The 14,858-nt window shown below is 38.5% G+C and overlaps 1 protein-coding gene across 1 annotated transcript; it reads right to left on the bottom strand.

Annotated features, from left to right (window-relative positions):
- Positions 1-1,850: 1,850 nt before the first annotated feature.
- Positions 1,851-13,465, bottom strand: LOC145991253 (uncharacterized). The gene is made up of 2 exons (XM_083127212.1): positions 13,370-13,465; positions 1,851-4,237 (listed from the first exon to the last, which is right to left on the bottom strand). The coding sequence occupies exon 2, from the start codon at positions 4,212-4,214 to the stop codon at positions 2,256-2,258; it is 1,959 nt and encodes a 652-aa protein (XP_082983338.1). The 5' UTR covers positions 4,215-4,237; positions 13,370-13,465; the 3' UTR covers positions 1,851-2,255.
- Positions 13,466-14,858: the final 1,393 nt, after the last annotated feature.

The following is a 14,858-nucleotide window of genomic DNA, read 5'->3' as shown; positions in this document are numbered from 1 at the left end:
ACATGTAGTATACCATTTCTTAACTATAGATGAAACACCACTGAAGAATCATTCTGAAAAACTTTATATTTCCAACTGGTATTGGTTAGTTTTATATTTTACACAGCATCATGTCAGGAGCTCAAGGCGTGTTTCGTTCCTTAACAGCACCTACCTTCAAATGCATCCCATATATTGTTCTGTAAATACCAGGTAATACACCTGTTTGAGTGTCTTTAGATGTGTCATGTGTAAATATCAAAGTGGAATAGAATAAAGGTGGCAATGAGGAAGTGCTGGGATAGTTTTCCCTCTCCTCTTCGATCACAGGTTGGGTGATTACAAAATTACTCTTTGCACATGATATATTTATTAATTTCATGATATCCTATCTGACGTCTCAATTTTATCTTTATCCTTGTGATAAGCTGTCCGCAATGTATATGCACATCATTCTAAAAAAAACCTATGGAAATTCTGGTGAATGTTTCTACATGTATGGAGTAAGATGTATTACACATAGCAGTGGGTGATCTAAAGGGTCTAGCGTCCCCAAAGATTGCTGTACGAGAGTAGTGTCATTTTTTTCAAGTATACTCGTACTCTACAAGATTAACGTTGTTAACATTGGACATTCCTGGTGACAACCACATTTTCTAGGCCAAGATTGAAATGTTAAACAACTAAAATTGTTCTCTGTTGGCGAGAGATGCTTGAAAAGCCAGGCTCACACGGTTCTTACGTAAGTTCTCACTTCGGGACAAATCTCCAGCTTCCTTACTTGGGAATCTTGTCAGAGCTTCCTTGTCCTCAGCGAAAAACCGACACGTTTATCAAATTGGCAATTGATGTTTATGCATCAATTGTGCTTGCTGGAAGGGAAATATTACCACCCCTTCGCTTTCCCAGCATATTTGAGCATAGGCATCAATTCCCATATCATCGCGTGACGTTCAAGGTAGTCTAATCACGTGACTTATTTCTTAGGCATACATGATATCCAGCAACTTAATTTTAGCAATACAAGAGAATACACGAGGTCACTGACTTACGCCTGGGAGTGTTTTTCAGTACATTAACTTCAAACTGGGCTTACTTGTTAATATTCCCTCACATGAGATACAGAATTGCTATTTGGAGTAACACTGCATTAGCATGGGCGTCAGAAAGGGTGGTCGAAGCTTTCCGTCGACCATCTTCCCCCCTGGAAATTGGCTTTGTTACAAAAAAGCATAAACTATTTCATTCTTACTGTTGACATCAAAAATAATGTTCAATTTGGTAGTATTCCAACAGAACTGCTGAAGAAAGAACTCTGTTAGACAAAAAAAACAAAAAACAGTGCTAATACATACACCAGATTATGTTGTTTATAATATCTACAATTTAATCAAAAGAATGAATTGTTTCACAGTTTGCAAAATTCCAAATACGTTGGCGTTGATATATTTGCTATATTTTACTAAGCATCTTGTGCCACATTTGGCTAATTTGCGAAGATTGGATGAGTGATGATATGATGAAATTGATGAATGCACACTCTCAAACATCCATGCCCAGGCCAGGATTCGAACCCAGGACCCCTGTCCAAATACGTATAGAGTTTTATGTGACAGGTCGAACAACATAAACTTTATTACTAAAATTTCGCACTAACTTTTAAAGTATTTTCTTGAAAATAATATAATATAATATTGTAAAAGTTAATAATATTCCAGTACACTAACTGTATGAAATGTAAAAAAAAACATTAATAATAAAAAGTTGTGCTGGATATTCATTCACCTGGTTGCCCGACTAGAAGAGTCTCCCTAAGGATATATCTTTAATAAATATGGAATGAAAATTGATTGTTATTTTTATAGTTATTATTGTATAATAATGATTAAAACATAATTATTTATATTTCTATTATTCAAGTGTTATCAATGACCTGATCCTCCAGTCTTGCAAAAATTTTCGGTGACGCCCATGTGTACAAGACACTCATTCATAGATGTAATTTACGAACAGTCTATGAATAGAATAGAGATACGTATATGAAACACTAATCTTCACAGAAACACACTGGATTTACACATTTCTACGGGGTTATAGGGTGGATCCAGAACTACTCACTTCAGTCGTCCAGTTGAAAGACACTGAAACTATGTCGTAATTACACGAGATCACTGGGAACAGATTTGTGATGACTTCTGAAACAAGCTTGACATTGGAACGTCACGGTGTAGTAGCAAAGTCACAATGTGAGATGATAGTTGATGAGACGGTTTCATTCACTTTGAATTCTCAATTACTGTTGTAGCATATATGTCAGAGAAGTGGTACCTGTCACTAATGGCTGGAGTTGTGGGTTCACTGTATCCAGGATGACTCAGTGGTCTGTAGTTTAGTCTACTGTTTATCGTCTTGATAGCTTTCTTCCTCAAGTACACTACGGATATTACTGCAAGACCCATAACGAGAACAACTACTGCAAAACTTGATACAATTATTAGACATTTCCTGGTGCCTGTTCCGAATGAACGTGGTGGTGATTCTGTTGACTCTTGAACAGAGAGTACAAACTGATTCAAATCTTCGTTGTCCACTAATATTTCACTACAAGTGTCCTTCTCAAATTCTGCCCAAGTCGTATCCATTGGTTGTTCATGGATTGGCAATTCTGAAGACTGCACAGGGACAATGCCTTTGCTGGAAATCCATTCTATAAGGTTGTGGAAGTAGAAATCGCATAACCATGCGTTTTCTCTTAAACCAATGCCGGCGAGACCTGGCAACATCTTCAGAACTTGAATATCAAGTGTTAGAAGTCGATTTCCTGCAAGATTTAGTGAGGCGAGCTTGGGAAACGCTACACCGTCTCCAGGCTTCACGATTTCCAGTTCGCAATAGCTAAGATCCAGTGTTTGGAGACTTGGTGTCGCACTCAGTAACTCGCTGACCACGATGGAGGTCAAGAGATTGTTACTCAGATACAGATGTCGTAAGTTTTTCTTGTTCCGGAATGCGTTCCCGTCAATGTTCGTAATGAAGTTGTAGGAGATATCGAGAGCGATCAATGATTCCAAAGGAGAAAAGATTTCATCGCTGATTTCCGACATGACATTGTGACTCACGTTCAGTATCGCCAGTTTATACGTGAAGCAAAAGCTGCAGTTTTCCAAGTAACCGATTCCGTTTCCGGATATATCCAACTTGTACATTTTCTGGAAGTCGCCGTGGAGTCCCCCGTGAGGGAATAGTGCCCCCGCCAGGCTGTTATTCAAGTTCAAAACTTCCAGCTCCGAGTTGGATTCGAAAGTCGTCGAACTCAGCTCAACAAGGGTGTTGTTAGACAGGTCGACGTAAGCTAGGTCTTTCAAGATTGAGAAGGTAGTATCTTCAATGGACATTTCCCAGTTACCGCTAAGGTTCAAATACACGAGGCGTTCCATATTCTTGAAGCTGTCACTGTTGATTCCTTGCAGTTTGCAGTTGCTCACATCAAGGTATTCCAAGTTGGGGAATATGTCTTTGGGTAAATCTGTGAGCTCGTTGTCTCCGAGATGCAGTTTCGCAAGACGCGGGTTCTGATTGAAGATCCCATGGGTCAACTGCTTGATGAAGTTTCTGGAGAGATCCATCTCTTCCAAGGATTCCAATGACGAGAAAGTGCCCGGAAGAACTTCCGTCAACTTGTTACCAGAAAGGTCGATATACTCGAGACTAGGCAGGTGGAGCAAGGCTTGCGAAGGTACGGTGGACAGCTCGCAATCCGCAAGCACAATTTCCCGCAAGGAGTCTGATCTCAGGAACGGACCTGTTGGCGAAAGTGTCAGGTTACGATTCCCTTTCAAGTTCAGCAGCGACAAGCCGGTGTTGTCCTTGAAGAGATCAGGATGAAGCAAACTGAAATGGTTCGATGACAGGTCAACTTCGGTAAGGGACGAGAGACCGTAAAAAGCACCAGGTTCCACCTCCTCAATGCTGTCATTGGGCAATTTCACAACTTCTAAATTCATCAAGTTGCGGTCAGTAAACACGCTGTCAGTCAAAACCGAGATGTCACTGTCAAAGATGATAAGCTTCTCCACGTTCTTGCTCAGACTGTCCGGAATCTCTTCTAGTCCCCCGTCCAGGCATCGAACTGCATCCTCATCGCAAGTACACGATGGGGGACAACTCTGTGATGCTACCGCTGATATTAGCAGCAGAAAGGTGTGAAATAACGTGACGTATGTTGAAACCATCATTTCCTACTAGCAGATACGATGTTCTGTAACGAAACAAAACAAATCATCGACAATTTATACATGAATCATGTGCACAATAAGTTATGAGAAAGGATATGAACATATCCTATATTTGTTTATTCATTTATTTCTTTTTTTGGATGGCGACGTTAAGGCACACGCCTTTTCTTCCACTTAACCATCTCTACTTGAGATTATTCAAATTGACTACAATAGGTAATTGTTTGCGAAATATATAAAAACTCAAAAATAAAATACAAAAGAAAATAAAAACACACGAAAAATATAACATAGCCTGTAAGAAAAGTTAGAAATACACGTAAAACATGCCACACACCCCCCACCAACCACACACAAGAAAAGCACTCAATATAAAGAAGAGCAAACGAGTATTAGTAACAAAAAGTTTGCAAATAGGGTTTAGTTTTGTTGTATTTCCTTGTTTTCAGTACTGGTAAGTTAGCTCCACAAGGTGATCTTTAAATTTTGATTTAAATTGGCCGACAAAAGAAGAGTTTCTTAAGTCGTTTGGCAGGTCGTTCTACGCCCTGGTAGCAATAACACTGAAGGAATGTCCGTAAAATGTTGTCTTGTGGGAGGGGATGGTCAGTAGAGACTTGTCCCGCGAACGGGTGGCAAAGGGGTATGCTGCGCTTAGGGGTTGAAAACGCGAAAGCAGGTAGGTCTATTCCGTCTGAAATTATATCAATGTCCAGATATTATTAAATCAAGAAGACTTAGGTGGGCAGGCCATGTGGCACGAATGGGAGACAAAAGAAGTGTTTACAGGATCTTGTTAGGAAACCTGATGGTAAGAGACCAGTAGGAAGGCCAAGACAAAGATGGAGGGTTAACGTTGAGATGGATCTAAAGGAAATCGGTTAGGATGGAAAACATTGGATTGATCTTGCCCAGGATAGGGACAGATGGAAGGCTTGTGCTGCTGCAGCCATAAACCTTCGGGTTTAAGAAGGCTAGTTAGTTAGCCTTCTTAGGGTAGTTTAGTCTGAAATTAAATTCTTGTGTACTATGTAATACCGCATATCTTCATTGATTTAGAAACTGCATTTGTGTTGCAGCACATAAGCCGTGCGCACCTGTAAATAATTCGCAGTGGCACATATACGTAGTTTATGTCTAACATAAAATAATGAATACAGGAAACTTGTATCTGCCTCGAAAGAGAAGTCGGTTTCCAGAGCATACCCAGCCGGCTCCCGTGTCGGAGTGGTTAGCACATTCCTCTGCAACGCCAGGTGTCCCGGGTTCGAATCCGGGCCTGGGCATGGATGTTTGTGAGTGTCTATTCATCACTTTCATCATATCATCACTCACCCAATCTTCGCAAATTAGCTAAAAAGTGGCACAAAGAACGAAGTAAAATAAATAAATAAATAAAAAATAAATAAATAAACAAATCATAGCCAGAACAAACCCAGGTCGGTGTAGGGGTTAAAATCAGATTTTCTGAAAAAAAAATCAAATACTCAAAAGTGGTTTTCTGCCAACGTTGGCTAATCGCGATGATGAGGATGAATAGTGATACGACAAAATGGACGATTTTAAGAAAGACATTTCCTGACGTAAAATAACAGAAATTGAAAAAAAATGTAAGAAAAGAAATTTCATGAAGAAAAAAAACAAGTTAGTAAGAAAAATATTGCGTATGAATATTCTTTGATAACGATTATTGTTTACAGTATCAACAGTAAAAAAAGGGCAATGGCTCCTCCTCTAGAAATTCGTGAAATTACGAGCAAATACAATTTGCTCAGGACAAGTGTCAGAGATAACAACTTACGATAAAAATGTTTGTTTCACAATGTGCCATCGCTAAATTAATGTGGCGAGAATAGTTTATACTTGTTTGTTTTCAGTTTCTTGACATTGCTTTTCAACCACTTGAAGTTAATCGCAACTATAATGATGATTAAATGGGATGAATAACAAACACGACGACAGGTCTATGGCCTGGCCGGTGATCGAACTCAGAGCCTTCTGATAGTAGGTTTGGGTCACCGACGTGGTGGCATAATATCATGAGCGTGACTGTTAAACGGGAAACCCGGGTTTGATACCCAGAGTGGCTGATTTCAGATGTATTTTCCCAGAAATGTCACTTAAAGTAGCAGCTCTGGCGTTCACCCACGCTCTAGAGTCGTTTTCACGTTCAGAAGACACAATGGGCTCTTATGGGCAATGCTTTTCTTATGGGAAATACGAGCGCGCTGTTGTCAAATTTCTGGATTTACAAATTTAGCTTAAGTAAAATCGGTACCTGCAGTTTTGCAGGAAATTTTGTAAAGAATACGATGGTGAACACAAAAAACTGGTAACTTGCTTACATAATTTTATATAAATTAAAAACGCAAATTTTCTGTGAAAACACAATTTTTACATTGTTTTCATTCCTAACGTTGAAACATGCCGTAAAATTGAAGCTTTCATTATGAAAAAAATTTGACACTGTTTTTTAATTGTCATAGGTGACGGTGGTACTCAGAATTTATCAATACTTAAAGCATATTTGGATTAAAAAATATTCAAATAAAGTATGTGGAGATTTTTTATATTCGTGCAGTAGAAAATGTCGTCGCTGGCCATTTTTTGTTCTGTAATTCCAAGTAAAAACTTCCAGCGACAAAGTTGTGGAGAAAATAATGAAATTATTTTTTATAACCACTCAAAGGTTCCCAGAAATATTACTTCCATGCATTTGGAGTTTCTTTTTAACCCGAACCGCGCGCGAAGTAAGGAGACGTTGTCTGGCCATCTTGAGCCGACTCACCGCAGCATTCCGGCTATCACCACAAAGTTTTCCAGTTGTTATTTTATTTCCATTCAGTAAAAATATGAACTTCATGCAGTTTGTTATAATAGAATTGAAATTACTTAAATTTAATAATTGACAATTATTTCCAATGCTGCTGTTGTGAGCAACATTAGTGCTGTCGCAAATACACGTTGTTTTCGTTTACATTACTGTCGACATTAATGCTGAAATGAAGATCACCTTTCAGTTTCCAACGTACACATAAATTCATAGACACCATATTAACCTTTGAAAGGCTTTCCAACACGTGACAAAATATGGGGCTTGAAGATAGAAATATGACATGCCTTGCTTGAGTCATTCGCGTCTTATCAGTTCACGTGGGCCATAACTCATTTGTTTGTTTGGGTTGCAACTTGAATCTAACCCATGTGCCAGCGTCTCCTTACTTGAGTGAGAGATCTGCTTTGGTCTGTTTAGACTTTTTCCCTCTCCCGAAAAAGTGTTTTCAGTTGTGTGAGCTCTCAGTGATTTTTACATTTTTAAGTGATTTCTGAAGTGTCATATTCGTGCATTACACTCGCGTGTGTAGTGATCGCAATGGATCATAGTAAAAAGGGTAACTGTAACGTTCACAGTATAATATTAATATTAATAATTACATATAATTATCATCATATATATAAAATATGTAACACCTTCATTGTGAAGGAAGGTCATCATTTCCCGGCGACATTAGCTAGCGCTGTATTGGCAACACTGTGCGGTTTCTCCATAAGCGCCGTTGTCTCTTCTGAACGTGAAAACGACTCTAGAAAAGGGCACCTGGGGGTAACTCTAGAGAGTAAAGTTGGGCAGAGCGTGGTGCTGATCACATCACCTCCACAAATAGCAGAGATTGTGAATGTGCGGGGCCCCACCAGAATGCTAACCACTCTGGCATGGAGGCAGGCTTTTATAATGTTTTTTTGTGTTTCACATATCGTTTCGTCCCTACAAAATTTTATATCTATATCAATCATATATATACACTCACAATCCCTACTGATGGATTGATTTTGTAATTACAGTAACACCTCGTTAATCCGGACCCCTTTAAGCCGGACTTTGTTTAATCCGGACAGACAAAAGACAAAAAAAGTAGCAGAATGCAAGGTTTCAAATGTGGCTAGAAGTCAACAAGAGAACTTCCCAAAGGAAAGGCAGTCAACCACTGATGAAATTCTGTTTCCCGAAGTCTTTGTACTGTACTGTATAGTGTATTTAGGCCTATGCCCTTTAAATTCACCATAATAAACGTGTTTTGTTGCTATGAACGGAGTTTTAATGCACTTTCTACTGTTCTTGTAGGTTATTTCAGTAAATCCGGACTTTCGTTAAACCGGTGAACTTATCCCCCATTAGTCCGGATTAACGAGGTTTTACTGTATTACAAACACAGTGAATAACTTTTGTAAACAAGCTGGTGCATATCAGCTTAATATGTCTCAAAATGTCCCATAGTGGAGTAAATTTTTCATAGGTAAAAACATGTTACATATTATATCAGTATATATTACATTATTACACAATATGTACACACATATATATTTTTAAGGGGTCCGAACCAATGTCTCGGATATAATAATAATAATAACAATAATGTTTACATTAAAACTAAATTATAATTAAAATATCAATAAAGTATTAAATTAATTAATATTGCATTATTATTGCAACAATAGGTAAAATGTCGGTGTAAGAATAAAGATATAACACATGTATTCATTATCTAGCTTGCGTACATTCAAGATCAAAATTTGTATAAGACCAAAGCAAAGATATTAATGTAAAATAGATAAAGAATTGAATATTTATTGAATAACACAAAAGGATTTTAGATCCAGTCAAACGAAAATTAAGTTCCTGATTAATATTTTATGCATATTATCATACGTAGTAATATTCATAAATCATCTTTAGTACCGTCCGTCAGATATCCATGATCCCAATATAATCCTTGCCTTATATAAAGTTGAAAGGAAACAAATAAGCATCGATTACAGAGCAAATGCTAAACAAGTACATTTTCATTAATTAATTTATGCACTTGCTAAGTCCTTCAGGAGGGGGCGGTGTCCGGATCCCCTGGTTCCTCACCCTAAATATGTCCTTCATAACTAAGTCTAGATTGATTTTTGATTTAGTTTATTTTACTTCGCGTTTTGTGCCTCTTGGCTAATTTGCGAAGATGGAGATGAGTGATGAAATGATGAAATTGATGAATGGACATTCACAAACAACCAAGCCCGACCGGGATTCGAACCCGGGACCCTTCTAAGTCTAGATTGAGATTAAGCGTCACGGACATAGGGGTGGCTCAAGATAAAATTTCCATACGGCAAGGTTGGGGGGTGGGGTGGATTTTTGTGCCCCTACTTTTTACCCCCCCCCTATTTCCATCTTCTTCAAATAAAAAATATGGCCATGTCATTTTTAATGACGAATAGTAATAAAGTTATATTATTAAACTGTTACTGTTAAAGGATACGCTTATTGTAGACATGTATTTATTTAATACATACATTCAGAGTGGTTATCACAGCACGCTACAACACAAGCGGTCCCGGGTTCAAATCCCGGCCTGGGCATGGATGTTCTTTGATAGTGACCCTTCATTCATTTCACCATTTCACTCACCCATCCTCATCTTCGCGATTAGCCAAAAGTGGCAGAAAATAGAAGTTATATAACAGGGTGTCTACCAAAATATGAAATTCAAAATTCTTGACCTATCTTTCCTTATTCATCACCTCCCCCTCATCTTCTTAACATTTATTAAATCGTCCCCTACTTAGGTATAGTTGGAAATTAGGAAAATATATATTTTTATTGAATGAGAATCCCCTACCATAAAGCTGCTTAAGATGAAAACTGAAGCTGTACTTTCACAAGAGATTTTTTTTCATTGATTTAGTTTATTTTACTTCGCGTTTTGTGCCTCTTGGCTAATTTACGAAGATGGGGATGAGTGATGAAATGATGAAATTGATGAATGGACATTCACAAACAACCAAGCCCGAGCGGGATTCGAACCCGGGAACAAGTGATTTAGACTTGCTTTAATTACACAATGTAACAAAAAAATTTTTTTTTTCTGTTCCTGGGTAATAATTGTTATTTCCTAATTCCTTGTCTTCCAAAAGTATAGAAAATGGCTATTATTCCTCATAAACTTTGTTTTTGTAGCCAGGACAATGATGTTTTGAGATTTACCCTTTTTGCAGTAAACGTTTTTTCTCATTACGAATAAAGAAGATAAATAACGTGTCATATTGCGCGCAGTAGCAATATACTGGTCTCCCCTATAACTGAAATGGACAGGTCTTGGAATTCTGCCAGCAACAAGAGTGCAAATCATGCAGTTTGAGGCGGTTCATTGTCGTCCTAGCTGCCTAATTAGATACACGTTTACAATGGCATCAAGAGGCTGCAAGTATATGGCAGACGAATTTTGTTATGTCTGTGGCCATTTTATCAAGAAAAGAGGAAATAAGTACTCTGTGAAAGCATCTGCTAAAATGTGTGAAGCATACAGAGCATATTTCGGCATGTCTGTAGGGGAACAAGACAAAACCTGGGCACCTCATTTCACCTGCGAGAACTGCAAAAAAACTCTGGAAGGTAAGACGGAAAATTAAAATGTAAAATTTTAATAATTTCAATTATACGTATATTAAATATTTAGGGTTTTCTTGAAGAGGCCTAGAATTTTTTGTTTATTTCAAATGTATTTTGAAAAATTACTTTTACTAACACCTTACATGTTTAACGTTTAATAAACTGATATATACTTTATTTTTACCCACATTAATGTTGAATTGTACATCCTGTTTTGTAAGTTGCTTGTGAACCTAACCAATAGTAGTGCACCTAAGTCACAAGGTTTGAGTGCAGTTGTGCACCTGATTGACAAAGTTAATAAAAGTATATAATTTCGTGCATATCTCATATGTGAAATATGTTGTGAAAATACACATTAGTTTATTTTTGTCTTTTGTCTTTTGCAGGATGGTACAGAGGAGAAAAGAGAGGCATGAAGTTCGCTATCCCAAGAATTTGGCGGGAACCCACTGGCCACTCAAGTAATTGCTACTATTGCATGGTGGATCCTTCCAAATGTCGGGCTGGAATTATATATCCGGATATACCTTCGTCCATCGCCCCTGTGCCACATTGCTCTGAGTTTCCCGTGCCCACTTCTCCTGAGAAATCGCTGCCCTCTTCAGACGAGAGTAGTAAGTCAGAGAGCGAGGAAGACATTGATCTTGATACTTACAATTTTTGAGCCGAGGAGAGAAACCCGTACAACCCCAATCAAAAAGATCTTAACGACTTAATAAGAGATCTTGGTCTCACCAAGTCCAATGCAGAACTCTTAACGTCCAGGGTTAAGCAGTGGAATTTATTAGATGAAAGTGTGCAAATAACAGATCAGAGGAAGCGTCATCAAAGTTTTTCCAGCTTTTTCATAAGTCAAGATGGACTCTGCTTCTGCCACAATGTCACCGGTCTGTTTGAAGCAATTGGAATTGACTTCAGTCCAAATGAGTGGCACCTCTTTATTGACAGTTCGTTCAGAAGTCTTAAAGCCGTGCTTCTTCATAATGGAAATACATGCCTGTCTCTTCCACTAGCTCACTCAGTCCACCTCAAAGAGGATTACAACAGCATAAAGCGATTGCTATTTTAGATACCTTGAAATATGATGACTATGGATGGGAAGTCATCGGAGACTTGAAAATCATAGGATTTCTAATGAGTCTCCAAGGCGGTTTTACCAAGTTTCCTTGTTATCTTTGCCTATGGGACAGCAGAGACACCAAAGCACACTACAATACGAGGTACTGGCCACAGAGGACCGAGTTCTCTGTGGGAAAAAACAACGTCAAGTGGGAGCCACTGGTAGACCCCCACAAGGTGCTAATGCCTCCACTCCATATTAAATTGGGCCTGATCAAACAATTTCTCAAAGCTTTAGATAAGGAGTCAGCAGCCTTCAAGTACCTTCAAGACTTCTTTCCTAAGTTGTCTGATGCAAAGATCAAAGCCGGTGTCTTTGTCGGCCCACAGATAAAGAAGCTTTTGGCGTGCGAAGAATTTCCCAAGAAGCTCAGTGAGAATGAAAAAGCGGCTTGGAACAGCTTTGTCTTAGTGGTTAAGGGCTTTTTGGGCAATCATAAGTCCAACAGCTATGTGGAACTGGTTGAGACTCTGGTGAAGAACTACGGCAAAATGGGCTGCAGGATGTCCCTGAAAATTCATGTCCTCGATGCTCACCTTCATACATTTAAGGATAACAAGGGAGCGTACTCGGAGGAGCAAGGCGGGCGTTTCCATCAAGATATATTGAACTTCGAATGTCGCTACCAAGGCCAGTATAACGAGAACATGATGGGAGACTATATTTAGGGGCTGATTCGTGAAAGTAATGTACAGTATAATCGTAAATCGCGGAAAACTACTCATTTTTAAATATCTTGCAATAATTTTGTTCACAACTAGAGTGCAAATATATGTCACTTTTGATGTATATGTGTTTGTCTTTTTCTTTATGTAAATGAAAAACACGAATTCGTATATTTTCTCATTGAAAACAGGTAAAATTCAAAAATAACACTGTCCTGGTCACAAAAACAAAGTTTGAGGGGAATAACAGGCATTTTCTATGGTTTCCAGTCAGAAGCCTTTAGAAAATAAAACTCACTACACAGGAACAAAAATCGTGTTACAGGGTGTTATCAATGCTTCAGACTTCATCCTGGATGGGGAATGGGCATATTACTTTATTTCAAATTATTTCTTAAGAAGTTATTTCCACACATTCAATTTTATCAAATCTCAGTACAGGTATATAACAATGCAAATTCCCTATACTGTTTAAAATATCAAAATTTCTTTACTTTTCCTTGACTTCCTTGACCAACCTGTTGATTTCTTGACTTTCTTGACATTTGACAGGTAGACACCCTGAATAAGCAAAATTGTTCCACCAGTCAAATTTAATACCCACATAATGACATCAAAATAATTATAATCTTTTAACTTAAACTGATGCATGAGTTTGCAATATACGTTATGCAACAGTGACTTAAATTAATTCTTCCTTACACAAATTCAACTCTTCTAGAAACAAACAGGCACGCCTGTATAATCAGAAATAAGGTTTTGACCTTAATCTAAGAAGACACATCGGTTTTGCGCCCCAGGGGCGGTGCCCTGGCGTCCTAAAGCCGCTCCTGTTCGGGCACTAAGCCTTAGTTTAGTCTCTACTCTACAGAGGTCTCTGTCGTGTCTCGATTTTCATAAGGTTACACCGCTAACAAAGAATAAAATGACCTACCTTCAATTGTCTTCTATTATTGTGTTCACTTGGTAAGGAGCAAGGTGTGCTGTTCTTCCATTCCGCTCTCCGTGAATCACACTGTCCTGCACGAAGATAACAGAAGAGATAAGATTATGTGACTAAGTTGATTCTGTCTCCTTTCGGGAGTGGCAAGAGATAAGCGGCCATCTTGTGAACGTTAGTGCGGAATCCTGATAACAGATGGTGCTGGGATCAACGTAGCAGAAACAGTAACCCCTAAAGTTATCAATCCACATTGTTCGCCACGAAAATTTGTCTCTAAATCTGCATATTGATAAGGGGCGGCGCCAGAAGTTTTCGACCAGGTGAGCAGAAGCTGCATATTGATAAATTTGGGTGGGCATTACAAACGTTAGGCATTAGGTGAGTTTGACTAACACGTATCCACCCCTCTCACACTCGCCCTCTTACCATGTGTAGAAAGCGATTTGGACACAAGGAATTCATCAAACCTAATCATCGTATCTTTTTTACAGATCATTTGGTCTGTAAGTGTGATCTTTTCGAATGCCAACCTCCCTCCTGAATAGTACACCATGGAAACTGTATGCTTGTAGGCAAATGAATATCTGGCGCCTGTAACCGCAGTCAAGATAATCCTCTTGGTGTTTTGTGTCTCCTTGCGCGTTTGGGTTCGACCCTTCATGACGTTCAACCTCACTGTCACCATTGGTCAAAACTAGCAGAAAATATAACAATGAGTCAAAGCAGTCTTGATTACTTTCCACAAATAAAGTATCAACAGTTCATAGCACTTCGAAAGTTGAGATAGTAATTTCAACTCCTGCTTCATTTTTTATTTATCAAAACAGATAACTCTGCGAACAACGACGTGGTTTTATCTACGTCTCAAATATTTTTGTCCGTACGTGAAAGAAATAGTTTAAAACTCAGGCCAATCCATGGGTGTCCGGTAGGAGGGGGTGGGTGCAAGGGAGGCACGCACCCCTGGAAAATGGGTCTTACCATAAACTTATACATTACACACATACGTATATACTCGTATTTCATTTCATTCACAGTAATTTATGTTAATTATTTGAAGGGTGCTGGAGGAGCATGATAGCTTCCATTTTAATAAGTGTTTTTTTGAGGGGGCAGCACTATTATTGGGGGGATATGTCTCGTTTGCCTCTCCTTGAACAAATTACCATGCTTGTCCCTCCCTGAAAAACAATGATGCGGACGTCCATGGGCCAATCATAATAATAGTGTAATCCACTTCTTAAATGGACGCATCTTATGTTATGATAAAATGATACGTTTGACGGAGTTCTTTCTGTATATCATCTCTCCGATCGCATAACACTCTCGTCTTATAATTAAGGAGTCCTGGGTTCAATCCCCAGTGGAAGCCAATGCACACTCGTTAGGATTACAATTTGAAATTAAGATCTAGTGACAATTAGCTTATTTGAGCATGTGGACCTTTTTTTTTAAAAAAAAAAACACTCTTGGATTATTT

The sequence above is a fragment of the Lepisma saccharinum genome, chromosome 8 (assembly GCF_977018435.1).
Source record: "Lepisma saccharinum chromosome 8, izLepSacc3.1, whole genome shotgun sequence".
NCBI lineage: Eukaryota > Metazoa > Arthropoda > Insecta > Zygentoma > Lepismatidae > Lepisma > Lepisma saccharinum.
Note: the sequence above shows the minus strand (reverse complement) of the source record. Positions and strands in the feature narration are given on the sequence as shown.

Excerpts from the sequence above, each read along its gene's own strand:
- LOC145991253 (XM_083127212.1), bottom strand. The coding sequence starts at position 4,214 with ATGATGGTTTCAACATACGTCACGTTATTTCACACCTTTCTGCTGCTA.